Source organism: Gopherus flavomarginatus, chromosome 5 (genome assembly GCF_025201925.1).
Source record: "Gopherus flavomarginatus isolate rGopFla2 chromosome 5, rGopFla2.mat.asm, whole genome shotgun sequence".
Taxonomy (NCBI): domain Eukaryota; kingdom Metazoa; phylum Chordata; order Testudines; family Testudinidae; genus Gopherus; species Gopherus flavomarginatus.
This window is the reverse complement of record NC_066621.1, coordinates 15,346,517-15,370,512: the sequence shown is the minus strand read 5'-3', so window position 1 is coordinate 15,370,512 and position 23,996 is coordinate 15,346,517. Positions and strand designations below refer to the sequence as shown.

Sequence of the window (23,996 nt, the reverse complement as noted above, 5' to 3'; positions counted from 1 at the left end):
ATCCACAAAATGACCAAATCAGCATTTTTGCAAGTTCTTGTTTTGTTTTAAGTGAATCGATTTTCAGCTGAAATGAATTTTGAATTATGAAATTCAAAACTGGAGAACATTTTAAGCTGTATGCTCAGAATGCAAACCATTTTAAAGTGAAAATGGGCCATTATTGCCAACTCAGCATGAAATGCAGAAACTTCACATTTAAAAAAAATTTAAAGCCTTTTACAACACTCTTCTGCTTCTGGGAAGTCATTCAATAAGACAAATGGGGTCCAGCATGCTCCAGCATCAGTACAAGAACACACCCACCCAATGAGCCTTGAAGCATTAACAATCCTCTCCTATGCTGCCCCAATAACCTCACTGGTTACTGATGCTCTGGTTGAATTTATCTCACTATGTAGCGATCAATAGAAACTGCTGTGTTCTGAAACAGGAACATGTTGAAAAACTGTTCTCTCATTTGACTCCATCCTCTTATTCCTTGGGCCAAGCCCCAAATTTTACTTGCTATGCTCCCAAAATTGTCAGTCCCAACTGTTCAAAAATCTTGTGAGAGACTCCCCCCATCCACCCACGCCTCAAATCATGAGGTTTTTGTTTAAATAATAAATTTGGGGATCTTTTTTGTTTGCCTTCTTGGTTCTGGAACCTTTAGGCTGCACTCAGTGCTCGTTTTCAAGCTTTTTTGGCAACAAGAAGGGTAAGAAACTCACTTGCAATCACCAGAGTACAGCAGCTGGGCTTTAAAAAAAACAAACAAAAAAACAATAAATGATAAAATGATGGGAGTCGCTTGAACCCCAACGTTGCAAAAACACTTATGTACACGAGTAGTCTCATTGACTTCCATGGGTCTACACACCCACATGCATAAAGCTAACCACATGTATGAGTCTTCACAGACTTGGGGCCTTGATTGTGATTTCCTGGGGCAGGGTTCCTGCAGCAGTCTCTAGTGACTCCATTTGTCATGGCTGCACATTGTGCATCCAATGGGATTGCATGGCCCTGAAGAATCAGATAAAGCAATGCCCTTTTGCAATCCATTTATATTATGGAAAAATCTTCCATTTTTTAAGAATGAAATTTTTTCTGCTGAGTACAGGAATGGAGTCAGAAATCACTAGCATTTACTTTGGTGTAGCAAAGTCTGTGCAACTGTGTCATGTAAACATCACAATGTAATTTCTTCTAAGGGCTAGTCTACACTGGCAGTGGCAGTGCTTTAATGTGGCTTGTGTGGTCGCAGCAGAGCGCTGGGAGAGAGTTCTCCCAGTGCTCTAAAAAAATCACCTCCATGAGAGGCGTAGCTCCCAGCGCTGAGAGGTTCACTGTCTACACTGGCACTTTACAGCACTGAAACTCGCTGCGCTCGGGGGTGAGGGAGTGTTTTTTCACACTCGACAAGCCCTAAGTCACTTTGCATGTGCAAGCTACAGTAACTGGCTCTACTTTAACATAAAGAGGTATTTACTCACTCTCAAAAGTAATATTGACATTGCTCAACTTGAAGTCACATGTTTTTGCTAGGAACAGCTTGATTGCATTATCCAACATGTAGTTTGCAGACTATTAACATGGAAATGTTCTTTCCCAGTCCCTCCTCTAGATTGTGGTAGTGAGTGCGTGCTTCTCTCACCGTGGGTTAGGCACTCTTTTAGCTAGACCATAGTAGTTGTGATACACTATTGATAGACTAATGGCTGTAAGGCAAAGCCTCTCTGAATGTAAGAACTGAGTTACCTAAATACACAAGCTGTGATGCACTCTTGAGTTTAACCTTACCCATAAGGCTGAAGGGTCAGAGCTAAGAAACTGCCAGGTTCTGAATTTGCTAATGAATAAAACATGCCTTAAGCATTGTAGCATACTTAGCTAAGAGGGAATATCCTCCAACTAATGCAAGGGGCTTTAACTTTTCTAATTCATAATAACTTTGAAATAGTTTGTCAAACCCAGATGTGAGGTTAAGATCCATGTGTGTATAATCCAAAGTACTAACTCCTGTTCTAACCTGTTCACCAGCCCCGAATGGATCGTCCATATGGAACGTAAAAGCTTTCACTAACAGTAACTGGGCAAACATCACCTGGAGCCACAATTTTTCTGCTGGAACTGACTTTGTGGTTGAGTATATCACCAGTAAGCATCAGACCGCGTGGAGATACTGCAGAGCTGTTATGCCATTAGAGATCCTGTCAGGTCTCAGGTTTTCAAAGAGCCCCTTTAAGCAATATTAATTAACTGCAGTGTATTGAAACCTACTGTCAAGCCTGTTCATGGGGGGAAATATGCAAAGGATTCTCTTTGCCACTAAGAATGCACTGGAATCGTGTGTTTTGCAATTCTTCTAAATGCAATTACCTTCTCCTTTCATTCTTGCAATGGAGGGTTCAGATCCGGGCATGCTGAATTAACAGGGCTGCCCATTTGGGAGTCCAAAGGAAGCTGTAAAGGCTGCAGCTTGTCATGAGATTAAGGGCTATAGAGAAAGACCAATCAAATTGGGAACAAATGCTTAAGGAGAAGAAAATGAACACTTTTAGTAGATAATCTATGGCGCAACAGTCAAAAAAAATGTACCCGCTTTTGAATGAAAAGGGCAGAATCATCTGTGATCAGTAACTCCTGTATAATAGATTTCATTGTCTCTTAAAATTACAGAGCTCAACCTGGCCTGGAAATTCAAAGCTGGCACCTGTCGTGGTTTTGGGTTTTTTTTTTTAAATATTGCTTTCGTGGTGTCAATAGGCAGATAGTAATGAACACTGTTTGCATCTATTTCCTGAACATTTCATAATGTCTGGTATGAATTTAAACAGTCTGTGAATCTTGACAGTGATCCAACTTTGTTTACAATGTTGTTCTAGAAATGAACTCACATGCTACTTAGAATCCCTTCGACTGCCGGACAGTCCCTGTTCCCTATGTAAGGCTTCCACACCTTTAATTACTAGGCAAAGCCATATTTGCAACGCTCAGCACTGATTTATGGAAATTAGTTTATCTTCTTCCCTTCTGCATTAATCCCAGAATTTGAAATACTCATCAGGCTCTCAACTCCCTGAAGCTTGCTCTTAACATATAGAATGCAAAGCATTTCTCTGAGCTTCGGATGCTGGTCTCTTCCCTCCCTAGTACTCCCTTTCACTGCAGAGAAATCTTAAACACATACAGCTTTTGCCTAACATGAGGCCAGATGAAGAAGTCCCTCCTCAGGACAGGTTCCAATGGGAGTTGTGCCTGAGTAAGGATTTGAGGTTCTGGGATATTCACAACACCAGATGATGCCTCCCAAATCTCCTTTCAGGAAAACTCCTCAGGAGACCTCTTATTGTTGATCCCCAAAAGGGTCTAAAGATGCTCCTCTATCTTGGAAACCTGCACCTATTCAGTTGCCATTTGCAAACCGCAGTGGAGTTGAACTGCTCATACACTGTAGTGCTGGTTTCCATTTAATTCTTTCAGATTCCCTTGCCACTGGAGCAACCATACCCCTTCTGCCTTTGGTCAGAAGGTGCTCAAAGAGCTTTCCCACCTCTTTATACTAGTGCCAGGCATCTAACACAAAGACTGAAAATTGTCACCTCCCACCATCTTGGCTACAGCATATACCACAAGCACCCCTAGAGGGAAGGGCTGTCTATGTTTGGGCTATCAGACTTTCACCGATCTGTTCATTCTGTGCTCACACAGTCTCACCTACCCGTTAAAATCGCCTGCACCCTGATACGTTTCAAGCCAAGGCTACATTGTGGTATTTGCCATGCAGCCAACAGGCTTTACAGTCTTTTCCATAACTCCTGCCTCAATTTAAACTGGACACGAGTGCTGAGACTCCATGTAGCATTCCCCTTCCCCTGCTAGACGATCCACAGTGGTAGGCATTTACTAATTTGTGATACAGGTTGTCCCAATTTTCTGTAAGCCCCAAGCAAAAAAAATACCCTTTTCTCTGTTGAGTGCTGCAGATTTTATTTAAAGGTATAAAATATGCCCCATACATGATCCCAGGTTCAATCCTCGTGTATGGCCGGAATTGGGTTTATTACACATGCACTAAGGACTATCAGCAGCACAAGACCCTGCCCATTTGAGCTGAAGGAGCAGCTTCCCAACCTGCACGAGGATCTATGTGGGCCCTCCACTAGCACGGACACAATCATGCACATCCGAGCCAGTCTTTCAAAATGCTTACAATCATCAGCGATTCCTTAACCAACACGAATAGATGTAGATTTCCATCCTGCAAATAAAACTGGAGGGAAGATCCTGCTATCAGCCCCTTCTCAAAGGCTTGAAAGATGGCCTCTAACCCTGTGCCCTGTAAGTCGGCAGACTGGCTTTATCAGATCAGCGGGGGTAGACGAATTCCAGACCCCTCCTGTGTGAATACACTGCTCTGATTCCCCCAGGCACCCAAACCTAAAAACTGGTTAGCAAAAGAGCTCCACCAGGTTCTAACAATAGAGAGAGGTCTCCTGGGTGTTTACGAAGGCATTTTCAATGCAACGAATGGAGGTGCTATTAAAGCACGGTCATTTACCTGTATCACTGCATTTTCTATATTCCCAAATGGGCAGTAATCACAGACACTGAGGACATGAAGTTGTTATGGCTCCGGTCCATCAAATTATATTATTTCTGCTCAACAGAGAGGTGTAGCATAATGCAGGCGGCACAAATATGTCTGAGCTTCCTGCCACCTGATTTTGATGCGAGGTTTCTGTTTCTCAGGTAACAATACAGTGAGATCTATCCCTGTTAAAGCTCAGACCCCTTCCTCTGTGCAGCTGGCTGACCTGACCCCGGGGATGACGTACCAGTTGTGGGTTTTTCCCAAATGGTCTAGCCCCAGCGAAAACTCTTACATAACCTTTACGACAAGCTCAGGTGAGACGGGTTCCGGCCCCACTGTGACACGCCTTTCCAAGACATTTCATTCCATCCTGAGCTTTGCCACTTGTGTGCTGTATCTTCTTGCTGGGGAGGTTTGGCCATGACCATGCATGGAGCAAATTTCATTCACTCCACCGACACTGTGCCCTCTCTGCCCTTATTATAGCCCTAGCTCAAGAAACAATAACATTTCCAAAGTCAGATAATGTTGTCTCAACTGAAAGTTATGAAAACCAAAAACCCTGGTGCAGCCAATAATGTAACAAGCTCCATTTGAAACAAGGAATCCTACAATAAGGGTAGAGATCATGCACTTGTCACGCAGCTACGCTTAAAACATTAAGACAGACTCCTGCAAAGGATCCTGCTTTTTACTGTAGGCTCTGTGTTTGCATTTTCACTTGTGTGCTGCTTCTTGTGGTGGTGGTGGTTGTTCTGGCACAGCAAAGCGTCTGTGTCTTTCTATCTGGGTTATTGCAGTAATGGTTGTTCATACATTCACGACAAGATATGGATGAGGAATAATGCCAGGGGAATGTAATGTTTGTAGAAGGCCCACAGAGATGGTCACAGAGGGGGATGTGCATAGGACTTTACAGATGTATAAGAAGGCAGGTATAGTACTCCGGGAATGACATGTTCAATTGCATGAGCAATTTTTCGGGTTTATCACCTGACTGCATTTTATAGAATGTTACGTATGGGCTTGATACAGAGCCCACTGAAGCCAATGGAAAGACAGCTATTGACTTCCATGGTTGTTGGATCAGGCCTCGTTTATTTAAAACCTCTGTGTTGTTATTCCATGAGTTTTGATAGAGTCAAAATAGGGAGAACATGGTCAGCCATGGATTTTGTGGCAGGCACCTCTCTGTGATGCCTGTTGAAATTTGGCCCTAAATATTTATTTGAAAAACAAACAATAACCAACCTTTATGTAGGACCTTGAAAGCAAAATATAGAGCTCTACAATCTCTCTTTAAGTAGGAAACCCTGAAACAAATTCTATTTGCACTTACATCATGCAGTGCTCCAGACGGAGATGGGGAGAAGAACTTAGCCCTTCTGTGTCTTATTTGTGAGGTTCAAAGTATTGGTGTACTTAACTATATTTAGTTATCCTTATACCGTAAGATGCTAACATAACATGTGACAGATGGAAAATGCTAATATTCGTGCAGCGTCTTTGTATAACAATGCACAACTCTGATAAAATACTAGCAAGTATATGGTACCTTGGAAGTACAGCCTGACCTTGCCTGGAAACTGATTCAGTCTGATCTGCCTCTTTCATCTCTAACCACTGTCATCCTGTGAAAAATGGTGAAACCCACACCACAATGTTCCTCTTATCACCATCTTTGTAAAGAATCCTTTAAGGACATGCGTGGGGGGAGGAGGGTTAGTTTGATTTGGGTTTTTCTTATTTCTATTCTACTTTACATTACGTGGTGCATGAAGTATGGGTGTTCCCAGCTAGGGTCATTTTTGTGGCTATGCTTTTAGAACTGGAACCTCAAAATCCAAAAAATCCTAATTTTGAGCATTTTGGCTTCAAGTCCCTAAATCTGAGCTTGCCCCTACAGTTTTGGGTTTTGTTTGGATTCAGAACTGAAAGGAAGCTATTTTCCAGTTCAGATGTGGCCTGAAAGGTTTCCAGAACACCTCCAGTTGCCACACCTTAGCCTTGATTTTGTCTCTTAATTCTGAATCCCAAACCTAATCCAGATCCCAACACTCTCTCCTTCGCCCCCTCTCTGTTTCTATGAGATGTCCCTATTTTCTTCTTTGTGAATAGCTGTAAGTTGCCAATTTTAGACAGACATCTCTCTTTTCCTGCCTGCCTCGTTACCCCTTCTTGCAGGGCTCTCATCATAGGAACTAAAAGGGAAATCAAGGTCCAGGGAATCCCAAAAGCAAGTAGTTTGCTTGATTTTGCTATGCACTATACATTTATTTTTCTTATTCCAAAGTCCACATTTTCTGTATTTGAAGGGCTCCTTATTATATTGGCATTAAAATTCAAGGATTCACCATCGTTATTCCTCTGATAAAGTCCAGATGACTACTCTAGCCCTATCACCATGGGATCCACAAAGCTATCAATCGTTTATGCATGCATGCATGCTGCAGTTTCATTTTTATCCTGGCTGGATGCTATTGACTTGAGGGTTGACAGCCCACTGCCCCATCATGTGCCATCATTAATGTTTTATGACAAGAAAGCACTGTCCATTTTTTTTGGTTATGTTTTGCAAATATCTATTCTAGAGGTTGCTGCTTATTTATCTGCATTCAAATTGAAATAGCCCACCTGCACCGCGGCTGCAGTATACTGCACTCTGACTTCTCTGCCGACGCTATTGAGCTTTTGGTTAATCAGAACAATGCTTTCCAGTTGTAAGTGATGCTTAACTACAAATGTAGCTTGATTTAAAAAGAAGGGGGGGTTCCTTTTTTCACCCCTTAAAAACATGGGAAGGAGGATGGAAGTTTCACAAAATGTACCAGTTACATTGGTACCTAGAAACCAACAGTGTATAAAGATCAAACCAGCACTGGATACATATTTTTCCTGCATGTCTGTGTGCGTGCAGTATTTTATATCTCTCTTTATACCTCTCTATATAAATATGTATGCGTGCGTACATATGAACCCACACACACACCATTGTCTACAAAAATGATCAAATACGATAGCTTACAGTACTGTTAGTACAACATGTGGGAACCTGACCATACAATAAACATAGTATTTTTCATACAGTATAATTATAGGCTGAGAGTTTCAAGACCACTTAAAGGGCTTGGATGCTCAATCCTTGTTGATTTTAATGAGAATTGGTTTCCTGGTTCTGGGCAGCTTTGAAAATCCTACCCACAGTTAACCCCACATGCAAATTTTTGAAGCAAATTAGCTGTCATACAAGCAACAGTACAGTGAAGCCGACTCTAAAGACCACCTACAACATGAAGCACAGTGTCGTGAGCTACCTCTTTAAACCCAGTCCAAGATTCAGCCTTCAGAGAAACGGCACGTGAGTTTTGCTAATCGCCCGGTCAATGGTTTATGACCAATTTCACTGACAGTTCATAAATTTGTCATTTTTAGTCAAAGTGTGTTTTGAATCACAGTTTATAATTAATTCAGGAAATCCAAAGTCAGCGCAATGGTGTTTCATATTGATGCCTGTTGGATTACCTGGCTTCTCTCTTTTATTTAGCTAAATTGCTGGCCTTGCATAAAGGCAGATCAAAACATCCTGCCAAAGTACAGCCACCCACCTATTCCCTTTTTTCAAACGCTGTGATCAGTCACTGTGTTTACACTAAATACAGGTTTGCTGTAGGTGTAATTTTGGCATCACATGATTTTTTTAGGGGTGGGGATGGCAATTATAAGCCTACTTTGACAGTAGTCCAGTTCCACTATCCTAGTGAGAGACCCTCCTGTTACAGTCTGTTTAAAACACTCCCTGCAGTGGCAAATCTGGCCTCATTCCACACAGTGGCACGATGCTTTTCTTTCAGGCGGTTTTTGCTTTCAGTTAAGAACCACTCCATTTCTCAGCATTGTTTCCCTGTAGAAATCCCATCCTGTTAGCATTGCTAATACAATTTCCTTTCATTTCAAAGCTCTCCAGTATAATTTTACTTCCCCCACCTCCACCATGAACATTGTTACTCTAATTCAATTCTCAACTCCATTGAATTATCTCACACCTTTGATTATAAAAACATGCATCTTTAAAGAGGGTTCAGCTCCCAGAGTGGGTCCTTTAGTAGAAGAGGGGCATGCACAGAATACCAGCTGACAGTGTTAAAGGGGGAAATATTTAAGTTGGCAGCTGACTTCCATTGAAAGTCAATGAGAACTGGACACCTAAAGATAGAGCTACGCTACAGAAGGTTTGCCAATACAGCTATACCAGCAAACCCTCCTAGTGAAGATGCAGCTTCTACTGACAAAAATGTGCTATTTCCGGTATATCTTAAACCAGTTTCCCAACTGAAATTAGCTATACCAGAAAAGGTCTTTTATGTTGGTATAACTGTGTCTACACTAGGGTTTTGGCAGTATAATAATGTTGCTGCTTTTTTTTTTTTTTTTTTTTTTTTTTTAAAGCAGCCAGCTCAACCAACGCTACCATACCAGCTAAAGTTTCTAGGGTACAGCTGGCCTGACTCCCTTTTGTGCCACTGAAAATCTCCCTCCTAAAAATCTTAGGCCAGATCCTCAGCTGGCATAAATTGTAACAGAGCTATGCCAATTCACCTTGCAAAGTTCTAACTCCATTTTCATTAGTAAAAACTCTTTCCCCCCCTCCCACCTTTTCCCCCCACTTGAACTAGCCTAATTTTTGTAGCAGTTTCACTGGAAACATCCACTCACTAACATCAGGGTTTCAATTTGATCAGGGTTCAATTTTTAGGGAAAGCATGAATTATCATAGCAAAAAAAAGATAATGGAACATCCTGAAATTGTGTTTAAAGGTATGGAACGCTGGAATGTTTAAAATTAAACCCATTTTTGACAGTGTTGACCAGTATATCATGCCTCTTTTAGATAGGCTTTTATGTGCAGGTTTCAGAGTGTATTTTTATGGTGTTACTTCGCATAGTATCTTTAAAAACATCATGTTACCATATTTGAGTACAATCCAAAAATGATCAGTTTTGGGAATGTATTAAGATGGAATTGAAGTCTGATTCTGTGGCTTTTGCTCGTATGAGTAGTCCCACGGACTTCAACTGGAACACCGATGCAAGCAAGATTTGCAGAACCTAATCAGGGATCATCCTAAGAGAGTTTCCCAACAGAACATGCTTTTCCTCACATTGTTCATATTCTGTATCTTCATCTAAAATAGCTGATATAACATCAGCACTATTTGGCAGAGCAAGTCCTCAGTGACCTCTTGTCATGAAAGAATTGGGTGATTCTAAAATGTGGGTAACTTCAAAGTTCTCAGGCATTATTTGCTGCTGACATTCTGAATAAGGACATTAGATGTGGTTTGTCACCGCATGCACACAGTTCTCATTCACCTTGCATGCATTCAAGTTGAAATAAACCCAAAGGGAAAATATCCTTCCCACCCCTCCTGACTTGAAAGCCATGGCATCTGATTTTGAAGTCCTTCGGGGAATTTTGGCCTGAGTAAAAAATTGCAGGATAGGGCCCACATACACTCAGTGCCATGGTGCTTTTGCCTAACTGCGTGAAGGTTGGTCCAAAGGAGGGTTGATTAAGGGTCTAACTGTATGAGTGTGTTTCACTGCTTATGATGATCTGTGCCTACGGAAGATGGGACTGAGCACTAGATAAACTGGGTGGCTGACTGGCTCTGAGCCCTTGTTCACAGTAGAATTTGATATTGTTTACCTACCTAGGCGATATTAAACAAAATGTAGCATATTAAGGATTCTGGTACTGCTTCCTCATAGCCATTGTCAGATGAACAAAAAACAAAACCAATCTAGTTGAGGTTGTTTTCTTTATCACTAGAGAATTAACAGAGGGCATTCGTTATCTTGGTCCTGTCAGAACGAATCCTAGCAAATTCTGGCTCAGATTTTTGATCCCATCGGAGTCAGACCCTAGAAGTCCTCCATCTCTCTTGCCATGAATATCTATATTTACACTGCAGTCTGGTTATGTTTAGCCCGCTGATGCACTGAAGATTATTCTCTGCTCTGTTTTGCTGAATAGCAGGTGCATGTTGATTAGGAGAGCCAGGAAATAGCAGTGAGTTGCTATTTATAGGCTAGAGCTTTGTTTGTCCTACTGTGTTTAGGAGCTGAAAATAACCATTGCGTGAACGTTGTAGGAAGCGGCTCAGGGACTGGAGTTAAGTGTTGGGATACTTTTCCTTGCTTAATATTAAATTCTGATGGATGGCCTTGTTGTATGAAATAAACTGTGTAATACAGAGCCCCCTCCAGTGAGGAGACAGACCATCTTTCAGGGCTCTAGGGCCAAGACTCCTCTTCTTGAAACCCAAGGATGGCTCATCAAGGGTCTGCCATCAGGGATCTCCACTAGGAAATCTGCCTAGGAAAATTCTCGGGTGCCAGATATAGCTCCCTGACCTCCCCACTGGCCTGGACAGGGTCAACACCCTGTCCAGCACCCATTGTGGCAATGCCTGGTCACCATGGGTTGGTCACGTTTCCTCACATCAGCGGGGATGGCTTTTTTCAACCCAGGTTGGCAAAGAATTTGACACATTATCAAACAAGACAGGTTGTACCACCTAGGTCCTGGTCTATACTCAGGCATTGCCCAAAGCGAGCAAAAGCGGTGGAGCTACACCAGAGCTGCCTTCTAAGCAAGGAGTTAAAAGTAGGGGTAGCCTGATTAATGGAAACTCTGGCTTGTCCTAGCTTAAGAACCAGCACTGGAGCAACTATACCAAGTGTTGACCTGAGGCTATTCCCTAAGAGATTCTCCCCTACTCTGCCACTGCATGCACAGAGCACAGCAGAGTCAGGGAACTTTCTATATTTAGTGCTTTGTTCTAACCATGTGCCAAGAAAATAAAAGCTTTTAGCTGCTTCTTGGATGAATTTCACACCCCATTTATGGGGGCCGCTTGAAGTATAGCTTTCTGCTTATTTCCCATCACTGTAAATGGATGATCAAATCTGTAACCCAGCTTCTTTTGCCTTTATTTTTAAACACCCTTCATTAGTCTGTACTAGATCCATTTTATTTATGTTGATTGTGATCCTCTGCCATGCACAGCTTCTGCCAGAATTTTGAGTTGACAAAGCATAAAAAAAAAAACATAAAAAACACAGCCCGTATTCCCATGTAATCTCAGATACCAAACTGATCAATAGATACATACACAATGCAGAAACATGGTTGTAGAGATGGATCATTTGTGAACTGGGTTTTCCTAGCCACTTGGCTCAGTGTTTTAGTTCTATCTGCTGTTAGACTCTGTCCTTTTTAACTTGTTTTCTTGAAATTCCTCTTACCAGCTTATACCAAGAACCACGTGGACATTGCAACCCAGGGCTGGTTTATTGGGCTGATGTGTGCCATTGCGCTTCTGGTTCTGATTTTGTTGATAGTGTGCTTCATTAAGAGAAGCAGAGGCGGGAAATATCCAGGTAAGAGCAATATCCAGCACTATCTTATTCACACTGTTGAGTTTAAAGAAACCCCTACACTTTCCGGAGCGAAGTCAGTTTTACTGATCTCAGCCACACTCTTCTGAGTCAAAGGGTTTTTATTCCTCCCTGGTATGAGAATTAGTGGTACCAGAAAGAATTTCAGTTAATTAAAGGTGTGGTGAATGCTCCGTGCTATGCTTGCTACGCAGGAGAAAGGTTGCATAGTTCATTGCTCTTGTTAAGAGTGACCTGACATCTGCTCAATAAATAGACTCCTCTCTCTCTGCAAAAGGATCTCCTTCTGCAAACATCTCATTGAAATCTTCCCAAGGCAGAGACAGGGCTTAGGAGAATTCACCTAGTGATGGCCGCTCTATAGCCATTTGAGTGGCTACACCTTGATATCCAAGCATTGTGGTAACACTCAGTACCTGATTTTGCAAGCCCCTCCATATGTAGGATTCCTATCCCAGTCAACACAGCCCTGTATCCAGAAAGCTTGCAGGACTGGGCCCCAGGTAAGATACAGGGCAAACATCCTGCAGTTTTTTCACAGGAGATGAGAGACAGACAGACAGACAGACGTGAGGTCAGATTGCAGTATTAATAATGGCCTGTGTTCTGATCCCAATGCATATAATTCCTTCCAGAAAAGAGAATGATACTGACCCTGGGGTTAATGTAGGGCACACTGAGCTGCTCAGACGAAAGGTTACTGTGCATGAAGTACAATAGCCAGCATTTGCCAACAGCTACCCCATAGTAGTAATATCAGATCATGACTTCCCCTATATTTAGAATCGGATGTATCTGTTTACTAGCTGGCAAACGTTGACTCTTTAAATTGCTTCATCTGCACAACACTGGAGCCTCATTACAAAGAATTAAAACCATGAGAATAATAATTTTATTTCATTTAGCACTTTAAACCCACACTTAAGGCTTGGTAAAGAAATGGATACAATTGGCAGCCTTAAAATCCTGGTGTCCCCCATTCCGGATAAAACCCTTCACGGTATTTGCAACATGCCTCATTCTGGGTCTAACTCACCTTTGTTACACTCCACTTTTACATCAGTAAAATCAAGGGAGTCATGCCAGAGTAGCGGTGGCGAATCAGGCGCCCTTAACACAGGAAATAACTGCAAGGAAATACCTTGCCCTACCAGTGGCAAGGTAGATACTGCAGTACAAGATTATAATAGTACCCGCTGTAGACACAGGTGAACCCAGGGGTCCCTTTCTGGTGGGGATTGTGTGATACTTCTCTCCACTGACCCTTACAAAGTTATTCTTTGATTTCTAAATAAACCCATCCGAACAGAGTGACAGCTCTTTTGGAGATTAAAAACATGAAATGATTTATAATGACTTTCCCAGTACATTTGCCAAGGGCTCTTGATCAGATGCATGAGAGCATTGTCTCAATCAGTTTCCATGTCAGTTACTGTCCTCGCTTTGTATTCTCTTCATCCACATTCCTTAGCAAAAAAAAACAAACCCAAAAACAAACCAAAAAAACCCCACACACACCCAGGAAAGGAGGTCATTCTTGAAACTAAGCAGCTAAATTTTTTTAAATCTCTCATATTTAACTTAACTTTTGCTTGGTGGTGTGCTTGTTTATCACAGTGCGTGAAAAAGTTGAAGTCCTAGATCATGAAGACCACAAAGTAGATGATCCATCATTTGACTACAGGTATGTCTCTACTTGGCATGTGTGTTCAATAAGCCACTTCTATCCCACCACCTGCCCAACTCAAGTCTCACCCCTCTCTATTCTCCCCCGCCCCACATAACTATCACCAAGGCACCGCACTGTCTCATGAATTACTTTTCACCTTCCGTTTCCTCCTCCTCCTGTCTCCCACTGTGCAAGATCTCTGCAAAAGGAGACATTCCTGCCTAAATATCCAGAAAAGCAACCAAACTAGAATGTTCTAATAAGGTGTCCTCCTTTCTCCACCCTCTGCATTCTCCAGACAGAGAATGCTCTGACAACAATCACTTGGGACAAGGTCATTCTCCTTGGGAGGAAACTGGCTTCAGACACACACAGTGACACATCAAGAGCCAAAGATCCTCAGACAGTGCCAGGCTGTTACAGCCATTTGACACTCTGTTGCTCAATCTTTTTCTTAGCGTTAGTGCGCTATCTAAAGAAGGAGATGTCCATATGCTGTTCAGATTAGCCCTCAGAGCCTGTAAGAACTCCATAATACATACAGGGCAACCTGTATGGATTCAGATGCCAGGCCTTACCCTAGAGGATCCCAACAAACTCCACTGAAATATGGCTAACAGACACTGCTCCAACAGCTGGGACCTACCCCACATCCTATCAGCCCCTCTCAAACTCAATGGCATCCTTGAAAGAACAGCAGCCAGATCCCCATCCAGCCACAACAATACTTTAACAAGAGGCTAAATGAGTTTCTGTGGCTGTTTGCGTGTGGTATTGTCTTCATGGCTCCACATTGGTTTCCTCATTGCTTCCAAAGAAAGAAAAGAGGTAAAGTTGCCAGCTCTTTAATTTTTTTGCCTTTTACAGTATTAGTAACTGGGATTTACAGTGTGTCTGTAGCTTGCTTTCACATTATGATTTTCTTTTACTTAAGTAACTGCAGTGAACCTTTCCATATAGGCTTGATCCAAAGCCCACTGCAGTCAATGGGAATCTTTCCCCTGATTTAATGAGTTTTTAGATTAAGCCCTGTGCCATAGCACAATATTCCCAGTATCACTTGACAAACTGAAATACCAGAGATGGGAAGGACCTATTTAAAATGCAGAGCGAGCTATGATGCTTTAGTATCAAGCTGCCCAGGACTGTAGCACCCCAGACAGATATATGAATAAAAGGCAAAATATTTGGATTCTTTTGGACAATCATGTTTGTGTCATATAGTAGCAAGTTGCTACAGTAATTATGTTCCAGTCCTGGCTGTTTTTCTCAAGAGGATGCCATGTGACCAGAGCTGTTTCATTTTCTGCATGGCATATGCAAAGATACAGAATGCAAATAAACTCCCAGCAAAAACCCACATTGGCGAGCCAGACAAATAGAAACTCCTCCTCCAGACTCTCAATCCCGTGCATGTTTGGGCTGTGAATTTAAAGCTCTCATGCCACGACATTGGAACGTCAGTTTGCACCGTTTGCCTAGCCTGTCTTCTGTCGCTGCAGCCACAGTCTGTGCTCCCAATAGCAGAATGTTCATTTTGCAAGAGCAACCTGCTCTGTGCATGCCTGCACTCTGATGCCAAGCCATCCGTCAAGCACGCCCTGGTGAGGTTCTGACAAGATAATCACATGGAAGGGACTTGCTTTGTCTATCACCTTTTGCCAGTGTTAAGAAGCCAGCCCAGATGGCTCAGTGGGACATAACAGGGCTGGAACACAATATGGTTTATTAGCCTGCAAACAGCCAGAGTGAATTTATTCACTCTGAGAGGCTGTTCTGCTGGTGGGAGATAGTTATTGTGATTAAGGGTAAGCTCACCTTGACAGAACAACTTACGAAAGTTAATTGCAATTTATATTAACAACTGTAACTTATTTTCCATGCACTGTGTACAAGTCCAAGGACATCCCTGACTAGGACTTGAGAACAAAGGAGCAACCAGCAGCCCCTAGCGGTTCCATTTCAGGTTTCACCCTGAGCCCAGCACATACGGGATGGACTCTGGGAATTTCATCAGTGTTATTGGAACCCTGTGCAGTGCAGACATGATCCATAAACCCTGTGCAGTGCAGACATGATCCAAATAGCTGTACATCTCACTGTTGGGTCTTGGTCGTTTAATCTAAATAGCCACTCAGTGACCTGGCACATGTCCTTATAGGTTGCTCCCTTAACAACTCATGCTCTTGTTTTTTCTGCATGGGCAGGCGCCCTATGGCACTTTGTGTAAGAGCAGGGGTTTGTCTTGGAGCCTGAGGCCAAAATTTTCCTTATTTCCACCCCCAAGTCAGCTGCATTGCAGGGGTATTTATATAAAGCATTTATGAAACACTTGACTCTAGGGCACCGTGACTATTTAAAATGCTACCACCACCCACAGATGGAAGAGAAAAACCCAGCTCTTAGCTTGGCTGCCATCCTTCAGCAAAAGGAACAGTTCTGTAGGGCTCCATTTATTGCCCAAGCACCATCCAGGCAGCAGGACATTTGTCAGGACAATGGGAAGGGATCGGAAATGCCTCTTTATTGCTAGTATGTGGTAGCCCCCACTATATGCTGGGTGCTTTCCAAATGCTTAAGGACAACCCCTGTTCTGAAGAGCTTGCCATCAAAAGGCAGAGGTCAGAGGGAGGGAAACAACAGACAACTTAGATGCAGTTTATATATAAAAAACCAACAACAGTCGGTTGTTTGTTGCGGGGGGAGGGTTTGCTACCTCAGTGGAGGTATTTTTAAAGGGGGCTGTGTCTTTATAGTGTATCCTAGCGGTCACCTACCTCTCGGCACTATCAAGGGGTTTAACTGGGGCAGATTCTACCCCAGAGTGAGTATTGACTTCTGCTCGGTCTTCACTACAAACACTGCTGAAGCACTTCATGTAGAAACTTACTCCAGCAATGGGAGGGGCTCTCTCATCGCTCTAACTAATCCTTCTCTCGAGAAGCAGTGAGTAGGTCAACAGAAGAATTCTTCCTTCGACCTAGCACCATGTACACCTGGGGTTAGGTCAACTTAACTCCATTGCTCAGGGGTGTGGATATTTCACACACCCCAAATGACACAGTTGGGTCAACCTAACTTTTTAGCATAGGCCTGGCCCGCGTTATGCCAGTTTGTAGAAGAAGGTGCCACTCAGCATATGAGCATCAGAATCTGGCTTTAGATTAACATTGGTGTAAAGTTCTGTGCTGCTCAAATCACAGGCATCTTGGAAGTGTGAAGTATCATTACTAGCACAGTGTTAAGCATGCAGTGCAGAACCAGACATGACAATACTATCTTCTAGCTGGATTCTGTTCCGGAGAATCAGGCCACAATGTCCCAAGGTCACAGAGAAGGCTGAGGGAAACAAGGCCTCCCTTAACCTGATAGAGAGGAAGGTGAACCTGAAGAATTGGTATGAAGTGTGGTTGGCTGATTAAGATTCAGAATGGTTGTGATGTTAGGCTGAAGGAAAGTAACAAATAGAGTTTAAAAGGAGGACAGAATTTGAGCTGATGGGAGTTCATTGGTTTCCCTCCGCACCTCCACATAAGCATGTCCGATACGCACTCATCATGCCCTCACATCCATTATGCCCCGTGCATGCTTTCAAATCTCTGCAGCCTGTAATTACAAGATACTGTCGCATCTCTCTATTCCACTGAAAGAGCAATGGTCACCCTGCTCAGAGGCTGAGCTGAGGAGCCTGTTTTTAAAGTGGGAGACCATTATCTTTGGACAGCATTCTGTGCCAGTGCCTATGCCTCATTCTACCAAACGATTCCAGTGGAACTTAGCACTGTGAAGGGGGAAGTTGGCTGGAGAGCTCAGGGAACCAGAGCCTTTCACCTGTAGGGCTCCAAATCACCTCCAGCCCAGACAGACTGACTGACAGACATGGTGCTCTCTGCCAGCTGTTCAGTGACCTACGTGTAATGAGTTCAGTAGGTCTTATTTCAGTTCCCAACAACAAGGTGTCGATATCACAAGTACTGCCAGCCCGTCATGTGCAGCTAGTCCACAGCAGAGACCAAGAATGGAATGGGCCACAGAGATAGAACTGTCCTCTTATCCTTAGAGGAGCTCCCACTGGGTCTTCCTGGGAGGAGCCTGCAGTCCCTGGACCAGTGTGGGTCACCTTCAGGTTTCAGGGCCATCAGTGCACCACCTTTCACCGACATGACATTCAACTGAAAAATCAAATCGATGAAAGGGGAGAAAAAAAACCAGGAGATCCACTCGGCTAAGCCTCAGCCAGCTTATTCTAGATGATGCCACGGACAGCAGTGACTGCAGGCCATCCAGTTGGCTCCCAGGACAGGAACACCCTGTAGCATATCTGCAAATAACCTGTTTTCTGACCGTCTGATACTTTTTTTTTTTAATTCAGTATTAACTTTTGAGGGGGAGTCAGTGAGGTTCAGCTAGCTAGGAACATAACACCAATTCCATTTGGTATAAAGAGGCAATTGGCCCCTCGAGGAATGCAGTGGTGTTTCAGCACCTGCCCCTTTAAATGCATACCTCATCATATCTCTCTCTGATCCAGCTCTTTCTGCTTCTCTCTGTTTTATTCCCATTCTTTCTTCTCCTTTCCACCTTGTCTATCCACATGGACCATGAAGGTCTCTTGAAAGGTAGGACCCATGTGCTGCCAGAAGTCCGGCACATTTAGCTTTTTCTTTGAGCCGTTTGTTTCTTTCACAGCTGAAATACTCCTTACCCTTTGCCTCTCTACCTAACATATTAAACAACAGTCATCTCCCTCACACTGAGATTTTGGGCATCTCATGTCCAGCAAGTTGCATTCCTCCTGAAAAACATTCAATGATTTGAGAGCACCTATCAGAACCAGTTAAATTCTAAGGGCCCAGTCTGCAACCTACACTTATGTGATTAATCCTTATTCATGCAATAAATCCAACTAGCTTCAGTGGGACCAACTGCACAGTTAAGGACTATTCACATGGGCAAGGATTGGGGATTCATCTGAGGGAGATGAATTAAGAATCCTCAGGTCATCTGCTTGCATGATGCACCTCTGATGTATTGACCACAAGAGGCACTCAGTCTATGCACTGTGTGGAGGAGCTGAGGGAGTGAAGACAACAAAACCACGAGCAAAAAGATATTAGGCTTAAACAATCAGTCAGTTATATATACTGAAATCCCACCTCTCTCTCTGACCCATGTCACTCGTGACGCTTCCCAAACAGTGCTGAACTGGGTGCTCTTATTTTCTCATCCATACATCCAAAACCATGAAAGGCCATTTTAACGGGATTAAGTAGCATTAACGTGCTAACGACTCTACACATCACCTTCCTAATGTACTAACAGGACACAATAGAACCAAGAGAGAGGCAAAGCCAGGGGGTGGGACTGGAAAACTTCCTTGCCCTGGCGTCTGGCCCCGATAACACCACCTGAGGAAAACTTTTTATCTAGATCCATTTTTATCTGAACCCACCCCAAACCTTGGGAAAGGAGATTTCAGATCAACTGTTCTGGTTTTTGCCACTCTCTGCTTATGTTATTGGGCTTTCGAAAAGGCGGCACTGCTTGCAGATTTAAATTCTTAACAAAGAAGCTGCTTATAAAGCTACCATGTTAATTCTTAGCATCATGCCAAGTTAACACAAGGCCACAAGCATTGCTTTGATTGTGCTACTGGATTTACAAAGTATCAGAGGGGTCGCCGTGTTAGTCTGGATCTGTAAAAAACAAAGAGTCCTGTGGCACCTTATGGACTAACAGATGCATTGGAGCATAAGCTGACAAAGTGGGTCTGACGAAGTGGGTATTCACCCACGAAAGCTTATGCTCCAATACATCTGTTAGTCTATAAGGTGCCACAGGACTCTGTTGGATTTACAAAGTGCCGTTACAAGGTAATATGATAGAGAGCTGAAAAATGCTCTGTGGGACACCGAATCCTACCTACATTATGGGATGCTGAAACCATCACTTAAATGGCATGGGATAGATTAAATGACCTAATAGGTCATTCCCATTGCTAAGCAGCACTGTCAAATGCTACAACCTGAATCTAAATTATCAGGGGCAGGAATGAGAAGGAAAAGTGAATGGTTTATTTCCCATCTCTGTATTGAAATGAGTGACCCGAGCTTTGCCCAGCGCCTTACCTGCAGAGCAACCTTTTATCGCTCAGTTGCTGCTTTGATGGCTGTAGAGCGTTACAAAAGAGCCATGAAACAACAGGTCTTTGAGCTTATTTGCAACAAGTAAGGAAGGTGCATTGTTTCCACTGAGAGCACAATACCCAAAGCATAGCATAAATGCTGCTTTCAATGCGGTACTGCCTGAGTGTAGGAAAGCTACAGAAAATTCCTCACTTTTCTTTCAAATGCTGGATCATTTTTTAGATTGATGACTTAGCAAAAGCAACCTTGAACCATTCCAATTTTTTCCCTAAATTTTAGCTAGACAAAGACCACACACACACAAAAGTAGGCCAAGAAATAGTGTTGCTTATTTTGTAACCAATTTGAAGCAGACAGTTCTAAGTTTGAGTCCTCAGCTGAAAAGACCTACTAAGAGAAAAATTAAATTTGACATCTCAGATTTCAGTAGAGGTAACATCTCTACTGAACGTATGAGATCAAATAAGGACACATTATTAACGGATATGAAAGGCATTTCTTCGTATACTGCAGTCCACTCACATATTATTCATGTGTATGAGACACATGTCCTTACTATACAGGGGAAATGCAACTTTTTTCCTGATTTTTGTGAGATACGTCTATGAAAAGTGTTTTTTCTATGGGTTTGTTTAATCTTTCTGGAAGAAAACAATATAGTTTCCTAGTGTAAAATGTCAGAAGTGTTAAGGATGAAGACTCAAACAGATGAGATGAAATGATTGAAAATAAACTCCGAGAAGTGAATTTCCACAGGTACTTGAGAGATGCACAGATTTTGGCATCCTCCCCATAATCCCCCTGCAGTACTTTTCAAAAACAACCACCCCCAATTGCATGTGGGCGTGGCTATCTAAAGGACAGATTATGTCTGTGCAAGAGAATCTGAAAGTGAAACTCACTAGACAGAAAAGTGGAACCAACTATTTTACTGTCCAAGGACGACTGAAATGCAAAAAGTAAATAGAGAGGATAAACAAAAGGAAAAAAATTGTAATATTCTTCCTGATCGACTGAGCAAAGGATTATCTATAAACTAGGTAAGGACATTTGTTTTCCTTAAAAAATAAAAATGAGGCTGGGTTTTCAAAAAAGTCAAGTGTGCAAACTGCACATGCAGCTGTGTGCCTAATATAAGGCAGCAATTACTGCAGCTGCATTTGCATAACAGGGGAATTGTGACTAGCCATTTGCAGTTACAGCTGCCCAATTCGTTTGCACATTTGAATCTTGTAAGCAAACACAGTGGATTTTATTTGAGAAACCCAGCCCCCTGTTTTTAACAGCGTCCCTTAAACGCCACACTATCAATTCTTACTGTGTGTGTCTGTCTTCTGCCACCCAGTGATGAAGACAACAAGGAACCACCAGGCAGCCACACCTCCTTGGACGGCACCATAAAGCAGGAAAGCGATGATAGCCTGGTGGATTATGGAGAGGGGGGCGAAGGGCAGTTCAACGAGGATGGCTCCTTTATCGGCCAGTACACAGTCAAGAAAGACAAGGAGGAGACAGAAGGCAATGAGAGTTCGGAAGCCACATCCCCCGTCAATGCTATCTACTCCCTGGCGTAACAAAATACATTGAAACCACAACGACAAATATATACATAGCCAATGGGGGTAAAACCGCCACCACCAACAGGAACCCGAGTATGAAAAAAAAACAACGAAAAAAGATCAAACAAAAACAGAACAGTCCAGGTGGTCACCAATGCCATCCTATCCTTAGCAAACATGCGAATGGCAAGGATTCATGGGGTGCTAACGTGTTGTAGCTGTAGCTGAAATCTGAGCTGAACCAAAGGGGCCAAAGGAAGAGCAGGACGCACAGGTTCTACATCCTGGGCTTCAGAACTTGGAACACCAACCCCTCCCCAGGTCTTCTTTTTTAGATAACGCAGCACTCTCTTTGGTTAATCATTTACCCTGCTGAGGTTTCTGGTTTTTTCCTTCTGGGGGGTTCAAAGTTATTTTTCTTGGAGAAAGGTCCCAAATCAGAGAAAGGGGGATGGGGTAGGGAATGAGGATACAAGGCCTATCCAGGTTAACAGCAGCATGAAACCATACAAGGAAGCAGGAGGGGTCAGATCAGCTAGGAATAGAAACAACACGGTACTGTATTAATGGGACGTTCTCTGAGACTGTATTTGAGATGGACGTCTTTACAGCCAACACCTCGCTCATAACACCTCCAAAACAAGTCAGCACCACAAAGGCCCTTCCTGTAAAGTGAAGCAGCATTGCACTGGGCCCCGGGGAAGACTATGCCCGTGAGGTTTTCATTGGTGCAGTTGGATTTGTGTTATACCTCTTATTAATGCTAAACATCCACACTGGGTTCTGTCACCAAGGAACCAATGGGCGAGATTTCCCTGCATCCATGCTACTTAGCAACAGTTTTTTTTTAAAAGGGATGTTGGGGAAGAAATGTAGGACTTGATTAAAGACAGACAGATGCAGCTCACCTTCTGACTCCAGGCGACTGCTCAGCCACTGGATAATTATGTGGGAGATTCTTATTTTATTCTTTATTTTGTAAGAGAAAAATATAACCCCACAAACCCCACTGCTTTTAAGGAAAAACCCATAAATCAGTGGGAAGCAAAGAGGAAGGACCAGTATTAACAGGAAAAAGGGACTAAGAGTTGATAACATATATCCAGTCATGAAAAGGTGGCACCTAACAGCCATGGGGGTGGATAAAAGAACAAATTGTATTAAACCAGCATTGCAGCTGCTGCTAAGCTCCTTGAAAGTTTCAGGGATACCCAGGCCTGTAAATGGCAAAGACGCAGGACATGGGATCTTCTTCCACATTATTCTGATCAATAGGGTGTCATTCAATTTGTTCTCAGTTAAAAATCTCCCCTTAGCCTGGTGCAGCGGCCTTTTCCCGATCGATCAATCACCCCACAAGAGAAATTTCCATGTGCTTAAGGCTGCATGTGGAACACTCATCTGTTTTGTTATTTACATATCAAGACAACTCAGTTCAGCTAACCTGCTAACATGCTGTAATAACATGTCTTTATAGGAAGTTCTATCATTACAATGCTCTTCCATATGCCTTATACAGCTTCAAACGTCCCCTGAAGTTTAATAAACTAAGAATATTCACCCTCAGCTTAAGCCCCTGACGTGAGTCTGTCAGTCCACTAGGAATAAGGATGCCTGTGCAGCCCTTCCAGCTGAGAAAGCATGGATCATTGTAGAAGACAGAGTTTTATAATAGCCCGTACTTAGCGGCAAATGCCGTGTGTCTTCTCCCCATCTCGTGCACTTTTGAAACCAAAGGTACCTTTGCTGAGAGAGATCAGAGGATTTCAGACAGTTTCACACTTATACAATGTTAAGCAGGGTTTTTGTTTTTTAACTGAAGAAGATGGTTCTATTGCACATAATGGACTAAATGCAGTAGGATTCATACAATTGTTTTAGCTTTCAAGCTACTTTGCTACAGAGACATCTTGCTAACAAAGATGTTTCTACTACAAGGGATAGATTAGACACAACATTTGCCACATTACCTAAAGCTGCCATGATATTTAACAGCTCAATTATTTTGCATTTCTAAGAAAGAAACCCAAACTAGGTCCATTCCTGTGCAACACACTCAGTCAAATCAAGCAAAGAAACAGGATGGAGCGTTTAGGTGTGGCAAAGAAATTGGATGCACCATGTGAATCAGAGTGTGTCACAGACTGCTGATAAAGGACTGCCAAAGCTGCCTCTTACACATAGGGTTACTCCTGTTAACATGGTCTAAGCCACAAAGGAAATCACCTGCCACGGTAGTTCACTTTTTCCTTTAGAGGGAGAAAAATCATAACCATCACTCTGTTACTGTCAATGTAAATGCATTATACCCACAGGCTTAATTCTAATGGACTCAGCTGGCACTGTTCCGTAGCAAGGGGAGACCTATAACCACTCACTTCCAGGGAAGAAAGCAGTCACCTCCGAACAGTTTATAACACACTAAGCCAAATTTCAAATAGTGCTGAGTTTAAGAGGGCACGTGGGGTACACGTCTGGGATCATAATTTAAAGTGATGCTGTACACACAGGCCAAATCACCGGTGTAACAGCCTCCCTACCCACCCACCCAGGATCATCACAGGGAATGTACCTAGGAACCA

The 23,996-nt window shown here is 42.9% G+C and overlaps 1 protein-coding gene across 23 annotated transcripts in view; it reads left to right on the top strand.

The window, feature by feature from the left end:
- NFASC (neurofascin) overlaps positions 1-22,980 on the top strand; it is a 183,249-nt gene extending 160,269 nt beyond the window's left edge. For 11 of the 23 annotated variants that reach the window (XM_050955564.1, XM_050955566.1, XM_050955565.1 and 8 more), the window contains 5 exons: positions 2,026-2,142; positions 4,738-4,893; positions 11,891-12,022; positions 13,658-13,724; positions 21,201-22,980. In XM_050955564.1, coding sequence (XP_050811521.1) covers positions 2,026-2,142; positions 4,738-4,893; positions 11,891-12,022; positions 13,658-13,724; positions 21,201-21,429 — 701 coding nt within the window. In that variant the 3' untranslated portion in view covers positions 21,430-22,980. Of the gene's footprint in view, positions 1-2,025; positions 2,143-4,737; positions 4,894-7,170; positions 7,287-11,890; positions 12,023-13,657; positions 13,725-18,316; positions 19,393-21,200 lie in introns of those variants that run through there. The other 12 variants (XM_050955583.1, XM_050955582.1, XM_050955586.1 and 9 more) reach the window with 4 other exon arrangements.
- Positions 22,981-23,996: the final 1,016 nt, after the last annotated feature.